The following is a 25613-nucleotide window of genomic DNA, read 5'->3' on the forward strand; positions in this document are numbered from 1 at the left end:
CTCTCACTCTTCTGTACCTGCCTAGTAGCTCTTTAGTTACAGTCACTTTGGCAGCGTGGTGAGTATTCTCAAGGAGCTCCTCCACCTGCTTCCTGAGGGCTGTTCAAATATTTACCCCCGGATTACATTTCCTCGGAGGCCTTAACCTGTGCGCTGCTGTTAATGGGTTTGTTTTGCTAATACCTATGAGTGTTTGCCTTCACGGCCACTTAAAGGAAGTGCCTCAAATATGGAGCATGCATTTCCATTTGCTTTATCCTGACAAATTAATTATTGCGTAAAGTAATGCTGGGAGGAAACCCACCCTCAGACATACGCCAGGCAGAATTACTGTAGGGGCTACAGTTCATTAAGGACGAGCCCTATTACTTATACTTCCCTAATGCTTACAAATAATGAAGGTTGTGAGTCGTGAGTGAAAAACCATAGTGACATAGTAGCTTTTTACCCTTAATAAATTGACAAATAAACATAGCCTCTAATGGGTTGGCTGTTTTAACAAAAACGGGAAGAAGAGTTAGGGCAGGATGTTTTGAGGCTCATGGTTAAAATGAGAAATCTCGTAGAGAAACTGTTTGAGGTAAAAAAAAAAGTGAGGGGAATGAGTGACTCCAACTGCTGTTTGCCTGGCTCTATGATCAGCTCATCTTCCTACTTAATGAGGCGCGGAAATGCTAATCTGGAGCTTAAAAGGCCTTTAATTTGCTGTCATTTACCAGCGTTAAAATCATCACAAGCTGGATAATCTTAGCACGCACACATCCTGAGTGTGTTTACACTGCCAAGTTTCATCTGTCCGTGGGGGCTTTTGATTTCAAGATTACTCTGGGCTTTGAGATATCAAAGTCAACAGTCCGTTCTCGACTAATCCCCATTTGGCTCCCGATGGAGGTGGGGGGGGGGCACTGTCTTGCTTACTTGGAGGAGTGGATACTGGTTACTTTCAAACACAGAATGCTCTTGAGCCACCCCAAGTCCAGCAGAACTCCTCCTCAACAATGACAACAGCAAGACCAAGAAAACAGCTTTTCATTCACAATGTAAGTGTGTTTGAGTGTGTTTGTTGGTGGGGGGGGGGGGGGAGCTTCTTGGCACCTCACCTGACTGCAGAATTTTTGCTGTGTCACCAACAGCCGCGGACACCATGGAAAAGTGTCTGTAGAGTGGGTAGCACAAAACCCTCCGTCCGAACGACACTAGGACATCTTGCAAGGAGCTGTACGTCTGCAAAGCAGAGAACATCAAACTCAGAAACCTCTCAGGCACAAAAACAGACCATGTTTTTTTATTCAATAAGAGACAGAAATGGAGCAGCAACTGACGGTAAAGGGATGGTTCAGCCAATATTTCGGCCCAATCATTTTTCATTCTGTCCTTTTCCTACGACTGGCTCCCATTGGTGTGCATTGCAGGCGCTGGTGTGCTAATTACTTTTAACAACTCTGCATTTATTGAGCTGGCTAAATAGGGGCTCACAACTGTTAAACACCTCTGCAGCCCTGGCTTGTTAATTGCTGCTTCTCTTTAATCACTGCCTTCACTCTCAGAGTTTCTCTGCATCAGTGGACACAGCCTGGAGACAGAAAGAGATTTTTATCTCATGTTTCTTTCTGTTCTTTTCTTTGTGTCTTGTTAAGGATGTGTTGCGAGCTCGCGTGTGCGTGTCATCTGGGATCATGCTCTCCCTTGGGCTTGTTTAGCAGGAGTGTAAATAAGGTCTGCTGCTGCGGGGAGGGGGCTCACAGTCACACCAGCGCAGTCGACTGAGGACAAGTAAACATGCAGCAGATGGAGAGAGGAGAGGGAGAGGGGTGGGATAAGGTGGTGTTGCGCGCGCGCGCAGGGGGGGGGGGGGTGTAAGACATAAGTGAGGGAAGAGAGATAGACACTGAGAGCATAAAAAGAGACAGCAGAGGGGGAGAATGGAGTGAGGACGCAGAGCTGATATCAGCAGTGACACACAGACAGACCAGACCGGCAGTCAAAGACAGAAAGGAATCTATTGAAGAGCACAAGGTGAAGGGAAGAGGAGGAGAAGGAGGCACGGTGCAGCGAATAGAGAGAGGTGGCTTGTCAATAGGAGCTGACAGCTCTGCTGACTGACTGATGAGCAGTAAAGGGCTGCTAGGCAGGTGGAGACTGTTCTCCACTCAACTGTCGGCACAGCAGGAAAACTACACTCTCAGAGCGTGCTCACACTATCCTTTTGGCCGCGGCCAAAACCGGTTTTTCAGCTAAAGTCTAGTACCTTTAAGTAGTGTGAGCGCACCCGCTCCGCGCTCAACTGGGGCCAGCTGGGCCGCCACGGCCCGCTTGAAAGAGGTGGGCTTTAGCGGAGCCGTTTGCACATGTACGAGCACGAGCGTGCGCACGTGTACGCGCACGAGCACGAGCACGAGCCCTACGGCAGTAGCGTTATGTCCGCCTGTTCGGACATGTAAATAGAAGGACGGACCATGCGCGGACATTTAACAACAACAACAATGGTGGTGAAAGGTTCACGTTGTGTTTACTGCAGATTTGGTCGGATGAAAATATTCAAAAACAGTCGTCAAGACGCACAAAAACTCCGAGGTCTGTGGAAAGATTTGTAAACAAAGCCACACACACGCGATCAATGCGTGTGACGTCTTACGGCTTGAAGGCGTGTGGACAGCAAGAAGCATTGGCCGAGGCCCTGGTAGTGTGAGTACAAACGGGGCTGGGGCGCGGGAGGGAGAGGGAGGGGGGACAAGTACCCTAAAGTCCGGGTCTCGGTCCGGGAGGATAGTGTGAGCGCGCCCTCAAACTGTGGTCAAGATCTGGGCAAATTCAAGGAAAAGCAAGAGACTGGTTTGGTCATGTACAAATTATGACATGTTTGTAGTTAAAATGATTTGATCACAAGTGGTGACTATGTATGCATACCCTACATTTAATGAGGACTCTCTAGAACACATCTGTAGCGTAGCGTGAACTCAAATTAGGCAGATGTATGTGTTCACGCACAACTGTTGTCACTGAAAGCATGAAACAACTGGCAACAACAACAACAACTCACAACTCTCTTGAACACTAACAATAATAAGAAAAAATACAACAGAGGAATTGAGGACCACTACTGGTCTACAGAAAGAGACATGGTGCAGCCTTCATTAACTGTTCTGACTTGGCATTAACAAGTGTTTTGGGCGTCCAATCACAAGTGGACAGCTTTAGGTAAACAAGACACATTGAGATCTGATTGCTCAGACCCCATTCAGAGGTTGTCTGGGCAACATTGAAGAACAACCTACTCAAGTGACATTTTCAAATTGTGTAAGTTGACTTTGTCCACAATGTCTGAAAATTTAGAAAAAGCCAAAAGAAATATTATGAATGCGTCAAACATCTTGGACAATTTAGTTGCCTGGAACATGCCCAGGAATAGACCAGTCTCTATTGTTTGGATTTCCTTCTCCTTTTAATTCACACTAGACCTCCCACTGGTAAAAAAAACAAACAAGAAACTGCAATAGATTTTTTGCAAACAAAATGATGTGTTTATAGTCATATACTGAGAGGGGATGTGAGATCTGAACACAAGTGGTCACTCAAGACGCATGTAGAGACCCATTCTAATGTCTGGTATACTGACATACTTCAAAAAGTAAAATGATACCTGTGGAGATCCTTTAAACCACTTGCCCTAAATGCACCCATTATCAGCCCATCAGTTAACTTCAGAGTAAATATCAGCGATGGAGTTGTCTGGAAAATCTGAGTCTCTAATGTGTATCGAAACCTTGATGCAATTGTCAACATATTTGCAAAGAGTGAAACCATGTGTGTATGTGTGAAAGTCAAACAGACATCTTCACACATCATTACTGCTACCAAACCTTTAAGTCTCTTATCATTTTATAACACATCCAACCTGGAAGTAATACATCCAATCCACCTGCCAGTCACAACAAGTTTGGTGAATGGCTGTGCCATGATCAGAAGCAACCACACGTCTGAGTACTACAAGAGGATAATAAAAGAGGAGCTGATCTGCAGCTTTTTGTTATGACATTCTTAGTCATATTCACATTGTTGCAATTTAAAAGAATCACAGCTCAATGCACTCACAATGTTTTTATGAAGGTTGTCTGAAAGTCTGAAATACAAACTGCAGAGAATAATGTCAGAAGAAGGCAGAATTCATTACTTTCTCTTTTACATAGAGACATAGACTTCTCTTTATTGATCCTTTGGGATGACTTCCGCAAGGAAATTAAGATTCCAGCAGCTTGTAAAAAACACAAAGGAGGTATAAAAAAAATACAGTAAAGGATAACCAGTAAACTTTTAGTAAATAAATACAGAAAGTATAAAAAAAACAATAAACAGTAAGAAATAAACTCTTATATATGTGAGGTAGATGTAAGAAAACAGGTCAAATAAGGTTACACAGAAGGTTAAATCAGATAAGTTAAATGTAGAGGAAGTGTATAAGATAAAATATGTACAACTGTATATGACAGAAATGAGCAGCAATATTGTAGTGGATAAAGTTATTGCACAAAAAAGAAGAAGATAAGTGTCCAGGTTTGTAAGAGTAGATTATTAGTTGCACAGTGAGTGGCTCCCACTCCTTACCTTCTGTCCTCTATATTTATCTATTTTATTTGTGTTGTGACCTGTGATGGTCCTCACAACTTCCCACCTCCTGCTGTGCTGCCTTCATGGCCTCCCTGTCCCTGTCCCTGAAGGCAGCCTTCTTCTTGTTGAGGACAGCCTTAACTTCCCACGTTATCCACGGCTTATTATTAGGGTAATAGCGGACAGTCTTGACAGGGGAGACAACGTTTGCACAGAAGTTCATGTACTCCGTCAGACAATGTGTCATCCCCTCTATGTCCTCACCGTGCGGGTCGATCAGCACATGCCAGACTGTGGTGTTGTAGCAGTCTCTCAGGGCCCTTTCCATCTCCGGGGACCACCTCCTGAAGGTGCGAGTTGTCATAGGCTGTTTTTGGACCAGGGGGGTATAAGGTGGCTGTAGGTAAAACAGGTTGTGATCAGACTTCCCCAGGGGGATATGCATCCCTTACATTAGCATGCAGGAGATCAATTGTCCTGTTCCTTCTGGTGGGACAGTCTAAGTAGAGTCCAAAGTTGTGTGGTTAAAATGCCCAGAGATGATCATAAATGCCTTAGGGTGCTGTGTCTGCAGCCTTGCAGTGACTGAGTGGATCTTGTCACAGGCAGTGGCTGTGTCCGCTCTCGAGGGATGTAAACACAGACGGTGATCACGTGATTGAACTCCCTTGGCAGATAATATGGCTGCAGGCTAACAGCTAGCAACTAAATATATAGGGCCTGACCATAGGCCATGCTCCAGGACGAGTCTCTCCATGGTCTGCATGATGCAAGACGTCAAGGTAGTCTTGAGGGCCACTGGGACGCGACGTCTTTGGCACAGACACGAGGCAGGATGTCTTTCACAGCACAGGGATCCTCTGGAGGTGCAGGCTAAGTACCGTTAAGCACGGGGCACGGTACGGACAGTGTGAGTGCGCCTTTAATATCCTTGGTGATCTAGGGTTTGTTGATCCAGGGTTTGTTGTTGGTGTAGCAGGTTACAGTCCGAGCTGGGACATTGCAGCCCACGCAAAAATGTATGTAGTCCGTGATGCACTCAGTGAGCCCATTGATGTCCTCCCTGTGCGGCTCACAAAATGCAGGCCAGTCAGTCACTTCAAAGCAGCCCTGCAGTGTCTCATAAGCCTCCTCAGACGGCCTCCTCACAGTCCTTGTGGTCGTAGGCTTCCTCTTCACCAGAGGCATATAGCAGGGTTTGAGGTGAACCAGGTTATGATCTGACCTGCCCAGAGGGGGGAGAGAAGAGGAGATGTATGCATCCTTAATGTTAGCATACATCAGGTCCAGAGTCCTCCCCTTTTCTGGTAGGACAGCTCATGTACTTTTGGAAGGTCAGCAGAACTCTATCCAAGGTGACATGGTTGAAGTCTCCCGACAAGATGATAAAAGCACTGGGGTGTTGAGTCTGGAGATGGTGGTGAGTATGATGCTGCATGCAGATGACGGGTTTGCAGAGGGAGGGATGAACAGAACAACAGTGATGACATGTGGGATCTCTCTAGGCAGACGGTATGGTCCAACAGAGTCCAACAGCCAGCAGTTCAACATCCGGGCTACAGAGCTGTTCTTTAATGGTGATATGACCAGATAACACCATCTGACGTTTACTAGAACGGCAAACCCCCCTCCTTTCCACTTACCACTCTCGGTGCAATCCCGGTCAGCCCGAATGGTGTGGAAGCCATCCACAGAGACGTTCTTGTCTGTAATGTCCCTCTGCAGCAATGTCTCCGTGAAACACATTAGACTGCACTCACGGTACTCCAGGTGGCTCTGCATTAGGGCCGTTAGTTTATTAATTTTGTTGTACAGAGACTGTACATCATCCATAACAACAGAGGGGAGACATGGCTTAAATCTTCTCCTCTCCATAAGCCCATCGCGTCTCGACCCTCCTCTATTGCTCTGACGTTGCTTCCCACCTCTGCGTCCCCCGTGTGTTTTTCTCCAGAGTTTCTCCAGAGTTTCTCCAGAGTTCGGGTGGAATATCAGCATTAGTGTGATCAGCTTTTCTCCAGAGTAAACAAAGGAAGCGTGTCCCAGTGGAAGCGGCATTGATAAAAACAACTCAACAAAAACCACGAAAAACAATTGAAAGTAACCTCATTGTAGAGGGCAGAACTTCACAGAAGTTAGGGTGAAGAAACAGGATGAACAAATGAGAATAGAAGTTAAGAAAGTTTTTTAAAAAGTTTAAAAGTTTTTAAAAAGAGTGAAGAAATAGTTTTTCCCAAGACCTGTAGACACACTTCGATGTGTTAGCTCAGTGGAGCTCCCCTTGAAGGTAAGGACTCAGTGGACACGTGACCAGGAACCATAGATAAAATAGGTCTTTGACTAGGGCTCTGGCACATTTACAGTAATGTTTACATAGGTACATCATCCCTTTTATACAAACAAATAGGTATGTGAAACCAGCTTATCTTATTTTCTTGTGCAATACAAGGACAATGACTCACCTCCAGCCAGCAGAGAGTCCCACTGAGTTTTCTGATAGTCCAGGGTGACTCTACCTGCAGGGAGGAAGGGGACCACTTATCACCACAACAATAACAAGACAGGATTTACAGTGCAATTAATTCTGCTTGGACAAAAGCCTGGGCTGTAACAAATCATTTATTTGTGCCGAACCGCCACGGTAAGGGGGTCACTGTCTGGTGCACGCAGCCCTGCATAATGTAGATTGAAGCATGTAACATGAAACCGGAGTTCACATGTGCAAGTTCCACCCTGGAAACTTTTAGCTATACGGCGCCAGCAAGATGTTGTGAGATTAGCACAATACGTTTATAGTTGGCAAATATGTCATATTATGGTGAGTGCAAATAAAACGCCTGAGCTGGAAGACCCACCTACTGATTCCAAGTCAGCTATTGTAGAGTAAGTGAATGGAAACAATGTAAGGAAAAAGCAACCAGCATTTAGTATTTTCAATTTCAAAGTCAAAGACAGCCTAATTTTAAGTTCTGACAAATGTACAGGACATATGGAACTTAAATGATGTTTCTCTCAGAGGATGACATTATTCAAGTGTGGGAAAAAAAAAAAACAAGGATTTGAAGAAAGTAAAACAAAAAAAACATCAAGAACAACAACAAAAAAGAAAATAGAAATGAAAGGATGTCCAAGTAATATTCCAGTTATTTTTTTGTAGTGTTCTGTACAAAGTAGCTAGTGCTGAATGTAGTGTGTGTGTGTGTGTGTGTGTGTGTGTGTGTGTGTGTGTGTGTGTGTGTGTGTGTGTGTGTGTGTGTGTGTGTGTGTGTAAGCAAAGTTATTATGGCTGGTGTTGTGTGGCTGTGTGGGATGGGTAAGTTACAGTCCAGATTGTTTGGAGGCAGAGGGGAGATAGTTCAGCATTCTGACAGCCTGATGCATGAAGCTGTTACCCGTTCTAGAGGACCAGGGACGGGGGCTCCAGGATCTTCTCACAGATGGCAGGAGAGTGAAGAGGCTGTGTGAGGGATGGGTGGGGTCATGCGCAATGCTACTGGTTTTGTAGGCAAGGCGGGTGCCGCAAATGTCCTGGGAGGAGGCACCACTGATATGTATAATATATGGATGAAGTCTCCATGACGTCACCTATAGGTTGAGCCAAAATGACACTAAATGTGGCAGGCATGGGCATTTCTAGCCGTTGTCATCTTGGGAGTGCCTGACTCTGTTACTCCACCCCTTACCCTCTGTGCCTGGTCCCTGTTAATGCAAAAATGGGCAAAGAGGTGGAGCAGGTATGGAGCTGAGGCTGAATGAAACCTACACATTAGCCACAGCTCCCACAAGTCACTCAAAGCAACCTGCCATTAATTATGCAGATAATTTAAGCTGTCCTATAATTTTTGTGTAAACATGTTTATTTCTGCAGTAAAGTTGGAGGTTTTAACATGGGGTGGGATTGACCAGCTTTTGGAGCCAACTGTTGTGGCTTTTCAAGGAACAGGGCACTTCCGTGTTGGCTTCATTTTCCAGCCCCTGAAGTTGCTGCTTGGCTGCAGGGTCTTGTCCCTGGAGGCATTGCAGCTCCCAAATCTAAAAGCTTGTATTGTTTTTTAATGTTGCATTTGGCGCTGTTGCTCACTAGTATATTCTATTTCCGGGGTAAAAGCCACTGGCGCAGAGTGGGGAGGCCAAGTCATAACCAAGCCCCCACCACAGCGACTTCCTCGTTGATCCAATACGGAAGTGCAAAAACTGCAGTTCTCAGAGTGTCCAGTAGGAGTAGTTTGCACAATAGACTAGTTTCTCATTGACCCCCATGTTAAACAGGCCGTTTTTCACAGCATAATTAAACCTATTTAGGGCTTGTTTACATAAACATTCTCGTCTGTATGTTTAGGTCATATCTCCATGACAAATATTATTGTAACAGACTAGTTTTTATTTTATTGGAAGTTAAAGTTTATGAATAATTAGGGACGCAGCCTCTTGAGGCTGATTTTCCGGATTAGCACACTAACTCCGCCATCTCGATCTCGACTGTGGTCATTCATGTGATGGTGTTATCATAAGTGACAAGATGGTTTGCTCTTCGATCAACTGTACAAACACATGGCTTAGGAAAACACCGTGTAAACGTTAGCTCTGTTATGCTAATTAAATAACTGCATTTGCACCATGACTTGCAATACAGCCTGCTCTCGATGGCACCTACACTAGATGCTAATCTGGAGCCCCAGGAGGATTCGGACCATGAGGGTCTGTGTTTTACAGTCTATGAGCATGGTACTGTGTTGAATATCATCTTAAATCATAGATCATAAATGCTGGATGCCTGCACTTCAGTCCCGGAGCCAGTGTAATCCTCGCTAGAAACACAGGAGTGCCTGCACTCCACTTGACGAGATGGTGTTTTTTTCAGGTTGTTTTTTTTTTTCAAACTTTATTTCATATCATAGCCGGTGTAATCTCCACTAGAGACACAGGAGTGCCTGCACTCGACTCCCTGAGCCGGTGTAATCTCCACTAGAGACAAAGGACCCTCACTCCCATTTATCAAGTAACTTGTTCTGTTAGCCTGAGCGGTAGAGCTAATGTGGCTAATTCTGTAAACGTCACCCAGGTGGGCACAAATCCCCCCCTTCCCCCCCCCCCCCCCATGTCCCATCAATGCCCTGATATGAGGAAATAAGGAGTCAAAAGTCTGACAAGATGGCAGCTCCAAGAAGCGAATATGATTGAATCAGATTGGACAGAACGGGCCCCAGCGGAGAGGCTATGTCCACTTTTTATACAGTCAATGGTTATAACCTATGGAGCATGCTGGTAAGCTGTTTAAATGCATGAGAACTCCGATTACTGAAGGAGTTATCTAGGTCTGTAAACCAGGGTGTGAAAATTCCGGTGTACGGTGTTTACATGCCGTTTGAGAAACCGGAGTATTGCCTTAATCCGAACATAATCAGGTTTTTAAACTGCACGTAAACGCACTGAGTGATGCAGCTGGTCAGAATATTCGCAATGATTGTAGAAAGAGCACCTGATGGGTGCTGGGGCTCTTGCTCTCTTAAGCATCCAGAGGAAGTAAAGTGATGCTTTTCAGCTTTAAAGGCTATAGTGACCTTTTGCCTTTTGGGAAAGTGTAAATAAATGTTATTTGTCACATGAAATCACAAAATGTACAATTCCAGTGAAATCAAGGTCCATCAGCTCCTGCAGGATACCCGGCAGAGAAGATTCGTGAATTGACCCCTCCGAATTGTAACTTCTGTGTACTGTTACACAGCAAATATTGACAGTAAAGAGCAGACTACAAACTATTTAAAATCAACTGGGGGACTTGTTCTAGACTCTCTCCATATTATAATACCCTTTATAGAAATTAAAATGTTCACATCAATGTTCACATCATTCATAGCTGGGTACTAATTCAACATTCTGTTGTATCAAATATCACTAGTATTTCATTCACAAGTGCTATGAACTGTCTTTAACAATGAAACCAGCACCGCTCACCTTGCCTTTCTGCAGCTACCTTAGAGGAGTGACACAAAGAGGCCTGGACTGAGCTCTCTGATCTGCTGGTAATCTCTTAAGGCTCTGAATGAAATGGAAGGGGGTCTAAAGGATTTCAGGATAGAGGGCTTTGTCATCCAAAGCTAAGTGCTGCTCAGGAGGAGGTACCTCTCTGCACATACACACACTCACGTTGTGCTCTCCCTCGGTAGAACGCACTTCATAGGAATAAGCCAGCAGGATGTCAACAAGGCCGAGCCACACTTGGGAGCGGGATGTCTTGTCCAGCAGGTAGGAGCGGTTTGTGAATTTTCTCAGCTGCTCCTTCTCATGGTCGGTGAATGAAACAGCTGCAAGAGAACAAGGAATGTACAGTTAAGTGGTCTATTTCAAATCACCACAACCAAGGACGGGGACGCTGAAGTGCAAAGAATCCAGTAGTGGGTGTAAGAAGCAGTGGTGGGGGTCAGTTGGAGGGGGAGTTGCATACACCGCTTTAGTTGCATTCACAAGCTTTTCCTGTAAAGACAGACACACCACCATAACATCATAATTTAAGCATACATGAGCCTCCATGTATCAAGATAAAACACTTAACACAGCTTGATAAAGTGGGCTTAGTTTCCTATGTCTTTAAGATGACACTAAACTGGCTGAATCTGAAAATGCTGCATTTTCTCCTAGTTTTGGCCCTCTGTCAACAATACATCAGTGATTTCATTTTCAAAATCTGGAGGAAGCTTGGAGCGCAGCATAAGCAATGAAATAGACTTCTTCTCCAAATGGTATTAACGATGACATACACGTGTTGTCCGACCTTGAAACGCCATTATTATGGTAATATAAGTGGATCAACTGTCCAGCTGCAGATGATTTTCATTCTGAAGTTGCAGCTGACAGTCCATGTGTCTGGCAAAACATTGTTTAGATTAAGTGTGAACCAATTGGAGGGAAAAAAGTGTAAAATAAAACTATGTTAAATCAAACTTGGAGGCTCAGAATAATGTCTTTGAATAAGTTGACATAAGCCTCTTTCACACATGTACTGTAAGCCTGAAATTATCCAGACATTATCCGGCTGTATGTGAGAACACAAATGTCTAAATCATCATTTCTATCATCGGCCTGGCCAATATCGGAACAAAACAAACCTTTGATGGTGAAGAAGATGAGTGGTTTACACAAAGTGGCCAACTAAAATAACTGACAAATTCATGGATAGCAAGAGACCCGGTTGTTTATCACCAAATTACATACCAGCTCCATCATCACCACAGTGTAATCTACGCCATGTCCTCCGGTTGCTCTAGCCAGGAGTCACCACTCACCTAAATCTGACACAGACAATATCCTGTTGTGTGCAACATGTGTGAAAGGAAAACAATGTCCACACCTGATTCCTCGGACACTGTCTTTTATGTCGGCGTGTTTTTCTGACATTTGCACATTGGGAAAAAAAAAAGATTTTAAACCAATGCATCTGCGACTGTAAAATGATCATTTCATTAAGTAAGGGTTAAAGATCAGTAAAATGCTTAAACATCTTTCTACGCAACATCAGCCAGAAGTCCAGGAATGCCATGTATTTGGCATTCTTCACACAACTGCCACTGCTTCCCAACTGAGCAGCTCGTCTGTTACAGAGGGTAAATATCCTGTTATAATAACATTAGCACCACACCTTAACCCTTAATGAAAACAAATGCTGTGTGCTCTACACTGTGATGACATTCAGACATAAAACAGTTGCGTTGAGGCTGAAGTCTACACAGAAAATTGATCAGGAATCAATAAGGGAAATTCCCATCCTTTTTGTGGATGCGCAGCGTTCTAACATTTAAACAGTTTTTTGTAGTTGTATGAATTTTCCAGAGACCTCTGCTTCAGGTTCACATTTTCACATATTTACAGCAGCCCAACCAGTTTTCTACTATTTATCTAACTGCTATCTTGGAGCAGTTAGGGGCAAAGTGTCTGGTTGAGCCGCAACATGATAGGTGTTGATGAGGAGCAGACGAAAAATAGGTCAAACATGTCTACATTAAATTAGGAAAAGCCAAATCCATTTAGATTGGTTTGACAGCTGAACAGCTAAGTTCCATCATCTGAAAATATCTCAAAAACTCTGCTTCCCTGTTCTCTGCAAATGCACTAACTGTTGCCTTTCGAAAGAGACATCTGCTTAATGGGGATCTGTGGCAAGTCTAATGAGGCGACACAAACAGACTTCAATCCCATTTAAGCTATATGCATCCGTTCAGTAGTGAAAGGCGCACTGAATGTCTGCAGGAACATGCTGTAACTCAACTGCTTTTTTCTTTCTCCCAGCAGCTTATAAAACAGCTGAAAGCAATTCCTCTCTCTGCATGAGGAGAGGAGAGTCCCTGCACTGAGCCCCTGATGTGCAGGAAGCACTGCTTTGTATTGGCTAGAGCACATACACAAACTTATAAAACACACACACACAAACACAGTCAATATACACATGCACACACGCAGCGCTTCAAAATGATCTCCCTGGCTGCAGTGGGAACTTGGCTCTGCTGGGCAGGAGTTCCTGCTGCATTACGTCAGCCTTTGCCTCCCTGCAGGCGCTACCTGAGTCCCTCGTCAGTGCAGCTGCGGTGTGAGAGCCGAGCTGAGCAGAACAAACACGGACAGTCATAAAGACCCACATGCGCCCACATCTGCGCACCCGTTTCTTCAAACACTTGCAAAGACACACAGATAGAGAGAAAATTTAACACACTAAACTTGCAGAGTCACAAGCAAACATATATGTAGGCAAAGCCCTACTCATGAGGAATAATATATCAAGATGCATCTACAAATATAGACATAACGCAGTGTTTTTGTGGCTCATCATTCTCACAAAAATAATCCTCAAGATTTCAGGGGCTTTAAGGGCCATCTGTTCTGAAGAAAGATGTTGCACAGTACACTTAGATTTTGCAATTAAGAAACTGATATTCACAATAACGGTGGGTACTGTAATGGTTGCATGTAGGATGCTGCAGCCAAGCCGATGATTTGAGGTTAACAGACCTGATAGAATTACCCAACACCACATCCATTCATCTCCGCTGTGGAGCCAATCAGTTCTATCGGGAATTAGCACACAGTGCACGACGGCTCTTGCTGATTACAAATTCATTTATGACCTAATTCTTCCAGTTGGAACGGCGGCCTGGCTCTTCGCTGCTCTCTACAGGTCCAGATGGCTTAATGGCATGGAGTAAATATGCTTTGTCAAAATACTGCTGGGGGTTGGAAAACACTTCCAGAATTTCACAAATGTTAGAGGTCAACGTGTAACCTTGGATGGCAGATATGGTTAATTTTGTGCACACACACTGTGATCATGACAAGTATCACATCAAAGGGACAGTTAATGACTCTTCTGCTCAAAATGTAAATTTGGTGTAGTCAGCGGTAAAATGTAACAGAGTACATTTACTCAAGAACTGTACTTTGATACAACTATGAGGTACTTTTACTTTATGACCCCGCCTGGTGTTATCTATTGTGTAAATAAAGCCTCATGTATATTGTGTCTATATCTTTGTATTGTATATGTCTCTGGTAGTAAACCAGTTTCCTCTAGGTGGATTATCAAAGGTAATAAAGTTCCTATCCTATTCTCAGATCAAACTTTATTGGACATTAGGGGGGAATTAAGATCTACACAGCAGTATATTAAGTTGGTAAAATGAGCTCCATCTTTACCAGATGCAACATTAAAGTGGTGAACACATTAACGCATCAATTATGATACAGGTTGTTGAGGAACGGAGCATCAGAGCAGTGCCGGCGTCGGCGGGTAGGATTATTCGCGAAGGAGCCAGCACTACGCATGGCACTAGATGCAGCTGTTAACTGTATTTATCTTCATTAACTCACCAAATACGAAACCAGGCTGACCACACAGAGCTCTCCGCACATCAGACTGCTCGGTTATAATGTGCCTCAACCAGACATTGCTCTGTTCTTGAGCTGGATGGCAGAGCGCTGTGGTGTTTCAATGGAATTAATAAATTAGCGTCTAGTGGACTTCCTCTGCTCAGAACACCACAGTGACTTTAAGCCTGCATGCACCTTTTTTCAGCTTAACAGTGTTTAAAAAAAAGAGCAGATAGTATTGGTATTTAGTAGCAAGCGAAGAGAGAGAAGAGTAGAAAGGAGAGAAAAGCAACCTACACGACAGCAAAATGGAGAAAAGACTGACTGAAATGGAAACACTTTGCTGCGACACTTGTCTTTTGGTTTAATTAAAAGCATTATATTCAAGTCATTCTACAATTTTTAAAATAAAAAAACCTAATATGCAAATCTCAAAATTGAAGACTAACAAACGAATATCCAAAAAGTCAAATATTTGGGTCCAGTTGTAGTAAGTGGGGCTGCATAATTAATCACAATTATTTCCAAAACCCAATATAGACATGCGCAATATCCAAATCACAAAAGGGGCGCAAAATGTGTCAAAATACCATTTTGAATGAAATATTGTTGTGGTGCAGATTTGTCCCTGCCTACAAATCAGACTTAAGAAAAGGATCTTTGTTTGTTATGAATCCTCACAAAGAAGGATCATCAATGGATGGATGGAACATTGTAATATAATTTTCAATGGAAATAAGAATAATTATGCAAAAGTTATCATTCCCTCCAATATAGGCAAACATATCACAATTGCAATATCAGTCAAAATAACTGCAAGTACATCTTTTTTATCTGCACCCCTACTTGGAGCTGAGTATCACTACACTGTAGTATTGCAACTTCTGATCTCAGTAGAACATCTGAGTACTTCTTCAATCACTGTGTGTAGTCGTACTCTCTAACTTGGTCAAAGGTCAGATTTCTAAAGGCAGCCATAACAAAGTGCAGCAGGTAGAGAGAGACTGAGCTGTCAGGACCATTTAGCCTGTACCAGTGTGTGATTACAGGCCTCCAGTGGACAGCTGTGGCCTGTCAGTGTGCCGACCCTGACACTGGAGAGCACAGAGGGGCCACTTTCTACTTCATTAGCACTTGTGTCCACATCCATCTGTCAGGTGACATATATATCAGACTTATAACAAGTAAAGAGGGAAAAAAGACCCACATGGAGGAGTTGTAGTCGCCATTTTAAATACAAGACAAACTGTTAAAACCATGAGCGGGCTTTCGAGATTTGATGGCAAGCCGCTTAAAACACCAGACTGATGCCATTCTTCACACTCAGCTGAGGCTAATGCTATTTGACCTGTCAATCAAGCCATTAAGTTTAATTTGGCCCATTTATCTAAGGCTGGGCTCCCGACTGAGGCACTCTGTCTTAGAATGCAGAATGAGGCGAGGGAACCGGCGGGGCTACAGGGAGCAGTAATTTTCTTCAGAGGCTAAACTCAGGCTGCGGCTAATGGCCTTTGCATTGCTGACTGATGGCTGCTCATCAGTGATCGGGCCCCCGCATTGGTAGCAACCGTGACCAGCAGCACTCCCTCCTGCAATATTGCTATCTGTTTAATCTAAATCCTCTCTCAAGAGTACGGCACCCATGCACTAAACATAATCTGTGGCAGTGGAAGTGCTGGAATTAGCAGGCTGTTAGAGGAGCTGGCACAATTAAACAGTCTCTCGCAGCGCTGAGGCTCCACGAGCTACCGCTGAACAGATAAATTAAGCTGGGAGGCTGCAGCCAACAAACAGCATTTCTCAATCGAAGTAAATGAGCCACTGATTTGAAATGAATGGGAAATGATTACAAAAGGTAAACCTGAGTTTGTTAAAAAAAAAAAAAGACGTTTCAGAAGGTAAAATGATTTGCTTGTTTTTGAGCTATCACAAAAAAAAAACTCTGCTCTACTACTACTGGGGGGGGGGGGGGGGGGTCAAACACGGCACATTTTAAATTGGTCAACATGCAGGAGAGAGATTTAGTGATTAGGGAAGGTCCAAGTTCAATCTCTCATAATGGAAAGTGTCTTTCCTGTTGAAGAGCCCTGAGGCGCTCTGGCAGGGAGTGCATTCTCGCTGACCTTCCTCTAGAAGGGGGCAGTGAAAAGACTCATGTGTCCTTTGAGGATTAATATATTGTCAGAGCACAATGTGCCTTGCAGGCATAGAGCCAGCCAACAGATTCCTGTATGGAACTCTGCATATACACAATTTCAAGGAACAATATACCACTATTGGTCGCTTTGAAATAGTACTACTGGGGATAGTTAAAATGGTAAACAAGTATTTAAATGTGGTCAAATAATATCAAACAATGCATGATTGCCCTTTCAATTTTTGCAACTTCATGCCACCTTCTGGTAGCCTTCTGTCACTACTCTGCTGGTTACTTTTAACAGCACAAAATAACCCAAATGATTCACATGTATATTACCATGCTGTGTTTTTATCAGGCTCTGCAAATTCATGCCATTGTTTTTTTTAAAAAGACAAATTTTACACTGAATCTAGCAAAAAAAAACTTCTGCCTCTGAAAGGAAAAGATCCACTCCAACTGTTTTTATGGACATCCTTAACCTTGGTGTCATCTATGATCAAACCCTGTCATTCAAACGTGATGTTAACCACTGCCTTGTCCCCTTCCACATTCGCCATCTTTTTGACTATTTCTGTCATTGTTTTTTGTGTTTTTTTAGTAGTGTAAAGTGCTTTTGAGTACCTTTCAAAGAACTATACAAATAAAATGTATTATTATTGTACATGACATTCTCAAAGATTATAAGAAAGGATAACTTGAACTCACCAGCTTCTCCCTCCTGCTCTGTAGAAGGACTCAGCTTTGCCCACCACGGCCTAACCTTAAGAAGCCCCTTTATCTCATCATCCTCGAACAAATCAGCCCTGAAATGACACACAGACGTCAGCAGACAATCACAGGGGGAAACTTGTGCATTGCAGTTGTATGCCTCCGACCCACAGTGGAGTTCAAGTTAACATCCAAACTGTCCAGACTTACAAAATATATGTAGTGAAGACTTTGAAGGAATTTAATAAAAAGGTATTAAGTGTATTTTTTTGGTGAAACCTGGATGCTTCACACACATCTTCAACCCTGAAGAACAGAGTTATGGCGTTGAATAATGGACAGACACATTATTATGTTACAGTGAAGTTGACCTGTGTCCTTTTGGATATAAAATGGCATCACCCCATTTTATACAATTAGACATTTATCTGAAAAGTTTTCATAATTAGTGTAGCAATTCTTGAGTTATGGCTAAAAATATGTTATGTGAGTTTGCAGAGTCCTTGAACTTTGACCTCCAAAAACAAATCAGTTAAAATGTCAAAGTGGACATTTCTCCCAAATTTGAGAATTCCTCAAAGGGTTCCTGAGATATCGCGTTCACAAGATTGGGACTGACAACCCGAAAACATGCCTTGGAGGTACGCAAAAGCTTTAAAAAATGTTTCACGGTTTTAGAGGTTTTCACTTTGATATACTCACATGTAATGGTCAGGAGAAAAAGACGACGCCTCTGCGTCCAGCCGTGCCTGCCTCCTCTCTGCTGCTGTCGTTCCTTCTGGGTTCTTCATATCAATCACGTCACTCAATTCCTCCTGTCAGGACATACGACACAGTCAATACTGCAGTGTCATCTTCATTTTACTTGAAGCTGCAATAAAGCAATTTAGCTGCAGTTTAGAGTTGCAGGAAAATAATCAAAACCTTTTTTTGATAATGGATTAAGTAACTGAATCTTAAACTGAATCGTTTAAGTAACTTTTCATGCAAAAATTGCAGGAAATTCAAAGAAAGTTTTAATATTTTCTGCTTTTCTCTGTTTTACATCATAATAAATTGAATATTTTTGGGCTTTGGACTGACAAAACAAAATAATTAAAGATATATTATCTTGGACTTTTAGAAACTTGGATTTTTTCAATTCATTGAGAAAATAATCGTAACTTTAATCGATAGGAAATTAATCATTAGATGCAGCCCTGCTTTACTTGTTTGATATACAGAAAACAGAAAAGAAGGATTTCACACATGAGGAAATTATCTGTAACCTCACCTGTAATCTTGCAAACACTCCAGACCGCTGATTGCCAAAGCCATATTTCTGCAGGACTGTCAGCTCCTCCTCGCAGTTCTCCTTGTACACCTCTTGCTCAACCTGCCAGTCAAATTCTTCCTCATCTTCATCTTCATCTTCATCTTCATCATCTCCCGCACCTTCAGTGCATCCTTTGGAATGGTAAGAAGTTATTTTTGGTTCTAGATAAAAATTGAATTATGAGTTAAATTACACAATGTATAGATTTGATTCACCTGTGCTTAAATCCTCTATCAGTGGTTTTGCTGAACGGGAGCCTTTTGGGGCGAGGAGAGTCGTCAACATCTGAAGACCTTCAAAGTGCTCTCCAGCTGTTTCCTTAGGGACCCGAAGAGTGACCAGACCTGCAGCAAGATAGAACAAGAAGCAGGTGGGTTTTTTTTTTTCAACTATTACAGATCTCTGCTTTAAAAAGGTCCAGACAGATTTCCATGTCTTTTTATTATAAAGCAGATTGAGGTGCTATATAAATACTGTGAAAAGTATCAAAACGCTCAATCTACAGAGAAATAAACAACGCCTGAATTCAGAAACCGTGTCTTTAAATGAGCCATCAGGACTTCTCTATGGTTGGTATGTCATGGCTATTTGTGCCATTGCAGCCATTCCCCGGCAGCGCAGAGACACATAGAGAACAGATGCAGGACACCCAGAAACAATGACCAATCAGAGCAAACTCTTTCAGTAGGGGGTCTTAAAGCGAAAGGCGCTAAATGAAGCGTATCAGACGTCATCCATCCTAGAGAGAACTCTGTCGACTGTTCCTGGTGGTAATGGAGACTTTTGTGGTGTTTTGGACTCTGATGCACGAATCACTCTGCAGTAACTGATCTCAACAAACAGCGGGTGCTGCTGTGAGCCCTTTCCCATCCCAAAGCACTCACAGGCGGGCACTGTCTTGCTACTTTTTGCGACCCTCTTGGCAACTTTATTTATAAAGATCTACTAGCAACCAATTTAGCGTCTTATTCAGAGCATCAGGGAAAAGGGAGAAATATCTGGTCGGCCAAATTCATTCTCATACATGTCACTCAGAGTACAGTTCAGTCTGTGGGTCCGTGTCTCTCTCCACGCAGCAGCACTGTTATTGTTATGTGACGCCGCAGGGGTTAGAGGTTCGAGGTTGGGCGATGACAACATCATTAACAAAGTATGCGGTTTAGCTGTCCAGACGACATTGTCATGGGGGGCGTTTTCAAATCTTCCCACTCTGGCTCCGTTAACGCCAGCTGCGTGTGGATGGTCGGCCAAAACGATACTAAAGTTGGGCAGTTACAGGAAAACGTGTCTTCATGTGGATGGGCTCTAATTGCTTGAGTTGCAGGCCTTGCAGAATGGAGAGTCGTGAAAGAGGGATCCTAATGATTGCTCATTATAAGTCTAAACAAGGACACTCATGAGCTGAGCTTTATAAACAGATGTTACAGGCTTATTTAGTGTTGACTGGGGCCATGCTGACAGACGGGTGTCAGAGTCCATAAGGCACATATCCCCATAGAGACAACTTCATTTGAACCGATTATATGCAACACAAATTTAAAGACAGATCTCAGTGACAGACAGTAGTTTATCAGATTGTCATTAAAATGTTTAATTTGCTCGTTATATATAGAAAATAAATCCAACATGAGCTCACTGCCACTATGAAAAGACATATTACAGGCAGCCTGTAGGCTGTGATCATTATGATAGTACAGATGGCTCCAGTGGCCCTTTAAGTAGGATGAAACAACATGATCAGTAGGTTAATTTACCCTTCCCGATTGACTGAAGTACAAACTAAAGACACCTTGGGGATCAATCACTGTCTAACAAGAACCATGTTTCAGTTGGTGCCTTGGAAGAGTGTCACTTGCCAACAATATCATTCAAATCTATGTTTTTATAAGGACCAGGATGTATAATCTAATCATAAACACACTGTCAACACTGTTCTTTTTACTTAATGCAAACACATGAAAATAATCCACATGTAAACCACCTGACATATCCAAGTTGACACCTTCACTTACATCATTCCAAGTCATCAACATGATGAAAAGTGCTGCAACAATTTTTGCTTTACATATTTAAGCAAACATGGCAGTGTCTCTCTCTCAAGAATTAACTTCACCTCACTGATGTGATATCATTAACTGTGAAAAGAAAGAAAAAACTTCAAGTTTTTATAAGGTATATGAATAAAGACAAGAGAGCCAGTCAAGTAACACCATTCTGAGGTATCCTGGTCGCCTAGAGGTTAGGACACATACACGAGATATTACATCCCCCAATAAAACTTCCATGACTACTAACTCACATTACTCGAAATGATCCGAGCCTCGGCTCAAATGCTTCTTGTGTATAGACGTCATCATCCCTCAGAGTTTTTCTTTTGTCCAACTGCTCTTGAATATTTTTTTGTCTGCGTGAGTTCTCTCCGGGTTCTCCGGTTTCCTCCCATAATCCAAGACATGCACATGTTCGGTTAATTGATGACTCTAAAATTGCCCGTAGGTGTGAATGGTTGTCTGTCTCTGTACGTCTCTATGTGCCCTGTGATAGACTGGCGTCCTGTCCAGGGTGGACCCCGCCTCACGCCCGATGTCAGCTGGGATCGGCTCCAGCACCCCCGGGACCCCGACCCCGGGATAAGCGGTTGAAGATGAATGAATGAATGAATGTCTATTTGCGTCTGTAAATTTCTCCTTCCTAAGAACATAGGACATAGGTGTACTGGATTTGTTTTAATATTGTATCTGTAAATACTGGGTTTCAATACAAATGCATGAAAGTTCACATGACTGATTTTTACAAAATGACTCTATGCCAATAATCTCCACTTTAGTAGCACCCACGTAGACCAGACTTTCCAGTTTTATCCCCATCTATATTCTTTTAGGTTTTTACAAAGGGGTTTGTTCAGATATCGTTAACGAACTAATTTATCTTTTTTGCCTAAATATAGAGCAAAGACTTTAGTGCCTTAGTCACATATTAATTATTACATGCATACTAAGCAGAGAAGGAAATGACTCAATGCTTATCATTAACCAACATGAGAGCAGTATGTGACAATGACATGATGACTAACATTGTGTTGCAGGAGAGGACGAGGAAAACATAACACACTAGGAGGTCAGTGATCACAGATCTCTCATTTAAGACAAATTATTTGTGCCTGATTTTTTTTTTTTGTGCAGCCATACATTTTAATCTTTACGATGGGAGCTGACTAAGGGTGCGTTCACACAATCGAAAACAACCTTTTTTCTCTCCGTCGGTCTTAAAAAGTTTCTGTCCACACAGAGTCGGTTTAAGAAATATCAGCTCAAGAAATGATGACGTCTATTCTTGTGTATAGACGTCATCATTTCAGAGTTTTTCTTTTGTCCAATTGCTCTTGAATATTTTCATCTGACTAAATCTGCAGTAAACCATTACCCCCTGGGATAGTATTTTGGGACTGTAAGTATTTCTGATTCTCATTCTGTTAACGTTCCACCTTCGCATGTGACCACCGAGAACCCTTCTGCGGCATCTTTTTAAATGTCCGTCGTGGGGAACAGTCGTATATAAATAGTCTCGGGAACACCTTCGATGTTAGTGCTCGTGCTCTTGCATGTCCATCCCTGCTTTACAAAACCCCACCTTTCTCAACCTGGCCATGGCAGGGAAGCAAGCCGTGCCTGGACACGAAACAGTTGTACTCACATTGGTCAAATAAACTAGACTTAAGGGCGCACTCACACTGTCATTCCGCACCGCGCCCCGGGCTTTAGGGTACTTGCCCCCCCCTCCGTCTCCCCCCGCTGGCTAGCCCATTTGTACTCACACTGCCTGGGCCTTGCGCAAATGCTTCTTGCCTGTTCATACGTTATCACGCCGTAACACGTCACACGCATTGATTGACGTCATCGCGATGCGTCGCTTTGTTTACAAATCTTTCCATAGACCTCGGAGTTTTTGTGCGTCTTGTCCGACTGTTTTTAGGGTTATTTCATCTACTGAATCATGAACTGCTATAAAAAAAAAAGTGCAGTGTAAACGATAAAATTTATTAATTTGTTCATTGGTTAAGCCCAAAAGTGTCCGTGTAGCGTATACGGAAATGCAAGTATTTTTAATGCTTACTGTGCAATTGTCAAGTTGCTGCCTCTGGTGATTTGTGAAGCAGGCCGTCTAATGAGAATGTCCCCTGTCTGTGCAATCAATGCAATTCTTTATGTGTTATATCATCAATTATTTAACTAGTATTTGTCAAACAATTAGACGGCTATCCGCCCTCTAGACAGGGGGGCTTGATGTGGTTCAAGAGATAGTTCAGAGATAGAGTATATGTGGGTCATTTATTGTATTTCCCACTTTCCCAGAGACAGAAACTGATAATTTCCCAAGGACAGTCCATTTTTATGCCCAGGATTTGGTGCAGTCTAAGGTAAAGTCAAACATTGGTATCAGGCTCAGTTGTTGAGTGTCTATAATCGGGATCCGGCATGAGCGAAACTAAGTAAGTAACAGGGAATTGTAGGGAGCACCTTTTTCCAAGCTTTGTCTGAGACACGTTTTTCTACCATCTCACACTGTTTTGAACCGAAGCAGAGGTGGAACTAGTGGTCATAACATGTACTTACATAGCGGATCAGTAACTTGTTAATCCAAACTATTTAATAAAAAATGAACAAATTAAGAGTACTGTAGCTGTCCGCTTCACTACAAGAGCCAGCATTCACTCATCCAAACAAACATTCATACACTGGTGACAGAGGCTACCATACAAGGTGACACCTGCTCATCAGGAGAGATAGACACTCAAATACACACTAAAACACTGACGGCACAGCGACTCCTAAATTAGCAAAGCCATCAATTTGGGATTCAGTATTTTACCCAAGGATATTTCTGCTCTATCTCCTCCAGAGCCACAGGGTTATAATCATTTCATAATGTGACCTACCTTTATCAATGTCAAATTTGGCCTTTTCTCTCCCATCCTCTACTATTCTTCCAGGAAGAGATAATCTGAAAACAACACATAGACCCATACTGTTAGTCAGTAAACACCTTATTGTTTGCTGTATTTTCAGATAATAAATGTTTTGCAAATCGTAACTGAATGAGTTAACTGATTTCACTGCCCCTGCTTTTACTGTATCAGTTCATGTGTATTGGTTAACTCACCTGAGAAAGTACGGCTTGGCGTAGAACTTGAAGTCTGATCCATCGATGTAAAGGTCAAACTCTGATGTTCTTGTGTAGGGCACACGGATGCTGAGGATTAGGTACTCCGGGTCTTGGCTCAGGTCGAATGCAGGAGTTATCATTATGAATACTTGTGCAAATGCAAACCTGTAGCATCAATGACAGAAAGGATTTCAAGCTCTAGTTACAATGTACTGGATTGTACTCCACAGCAGCCAGGCTAAATGACGGCCCAGCTGACTGTAGCATGCCACCTTGTGGTTGTAGATGAGCAGGTCTCCACAAGAAGCAGCCCACGTGTGCCACAATGATAAACATAGCTGAGTAAAACACAACGACTCCTTTCTGACCGCAGCAGGTTACAAAATGTGTATTTTACTTTGACATAACTTTAGCTTGTAACCTGTTCCTTCCGTCCTCTTTTGTTTAGTTCAGTTTAAACCAAACTGCATTCATAAATGTAGATTTTAAAATAGCTTTCTTGTTGACAAACGTGTCTATAGAGTAGAATAGAAATACTTTATTGATCCCAAGCTGGGAAATTGCAGTGTAACAGCAGCATTACACACAGACACATCAAAACAATAACATAAAAATACCATATAAAAGATGCCTAAAAATTAAAATATATAAAATAATAAGCGGTCCAATCTACGTTTCACAACATCGCTTTACAGTAAATGTAATGGTCTGTGATTATATCCGGCATTAAGATGCATGTTTAAAGGAGATTTGCTCAACTCTAATGAAGTTGGGTGCCGTTTCATAATGCATAAAAATCGCCTTAATGCTGTGTATAGTCTGTTTATTTGACCCACGTGCATCCCGAATTTGACTTAACACTGTAACAATCAAAAGACATTGACAAGCGACCAATAAAGCGACCAAATGTGTCGACACGCTTGATGTTACACTGACTTCACTGTTGTTTAGAGGAGGTCTGGTTGTGCGGTTAGCTCGCTACTAGCTAACACATGATTGGTCTCCTCGTGTTGGGGCTAACAGCACAGCAGCAGTGCGAGCTGGAGGTTACGCTACCTACAGCTTTTATTCCAATATATGTAACTATACTGTCCTGTCACTACAACACATATAAAATACAGTATGCAAGAACAACATACTCACCAGAAAAACACTTGAATTATCCTACAAGCTTCCCCGGGAGCTCTTAGGTGTAGCGCCCGTATTTTACCGTAATGTAAAGTGTAAACGGGCAGTAAAAAAATTATTTTATTTTTTTTAAGACAGATGTGAATAATACAAATATGTGAATAATACAAATAAATGAATGTTAGTGTAACGATAAGAAATGTTTGATGATTGTATTTACCTAGAAGTTACATACATTTGTCCCCAAACTGAGGTCCAGGTACTGATAAAGTTTTTTTTAAATGGAAATCATCATTGATTACTCTAAGAATTGCCCTTAGGTGTGAATGGTTGTCTGTCTCTGTTTGTCTCTATGTGTCCTGTGATAGACTGGCGTCCTGTCCAGGGTGTACCCCGCCTCACGCCCGATGTCAGCTGGGATCGGCTCCAGCCCCCTGCGACCCCGACCCCAGGATAAGCGGTTGAAGATGAATGAATCATTATTGTTCTTTCTTATCTGTGTTGCTACCAAACATGCTTTGTCATAAGTTTACCATCACTTTTGTTTTTTTCTGCATTTTGTGTATTTTGAAATCTCAATAACTTTGTGAATTGGCTTATAGTGGAGGAATCAAATAAGCCCTGTGGGTTTTCCCCTTTCCTGCAGAGTTAATCATTTGTCATTTATTTTTCCATGTATGTTTTTAAATTGTGCAAACA

The 25613-nt window shown here is 42.6% G+C and overlaps 1 protein-coding gene across 1 annotated transcript in view; it reads right to left on the reverse strand.

Annotated features, from left to right (window-relative positions):
* The window catches only part of shq1 (SHQ1, H/ACA ribonucleoprotein assembly factor), a 44391-nt gene extending 19410 nt beyond the window's left edge, over window positions 1-24981 (reverse strand). Inside the window, exons 1-10 of the mRNA XM_083938744.1 lie at window positions 24930-24981; window positions 23784-23951; window positions 23560-23624; window positions 18839-18967; window positions 18582-18754; window positions 18011-18123; window positions 17306-17403; window positions 10753-10910; window positions 7068-7121; window positions 1101-1224 (exon numbers count right to left, since the gene is read on the reverse strand). Coding sequence (XP_083794870.1) covers window positions 1101-1224; window positions 7068-7121; window positions 10753-10910; window positions 17306-17403; window positions 18011-18123; window positions 18582-18754; window positions 18839-18967; window positions 23560-23624; window positions 23784-23926 — 1057 coding nt within the window. The 5' untranslated portion in view covers window positions 23927-23951; window positions 24930-24981. The remainder of the gene's footprint in view (window positions 1-1100; window positions 1225-7067; window positions 7122-10752; window positions 10911-17305; window positions 17404-18010; window positions 18124-18581; window positions 18755-18838; window positions 18968-23559; window positions 23625-23783; window positions 23952-24929) is intronic.
* Window positions 24982-25613: the final 632 nt, after the last annotated feature.

The sequence above is a fragment of the Echiichthys vipera genome (genome assembly GCF_963691815.1).
Source record: "Echiichthys vipera genome assembly, chromosome: X".
Lineage (NCBI taxonomy): Eukaryota > Metazoa > Chordata > Actinopteri > Perciformes > Trachinidae > Echiichthys > Echiichthys vipera.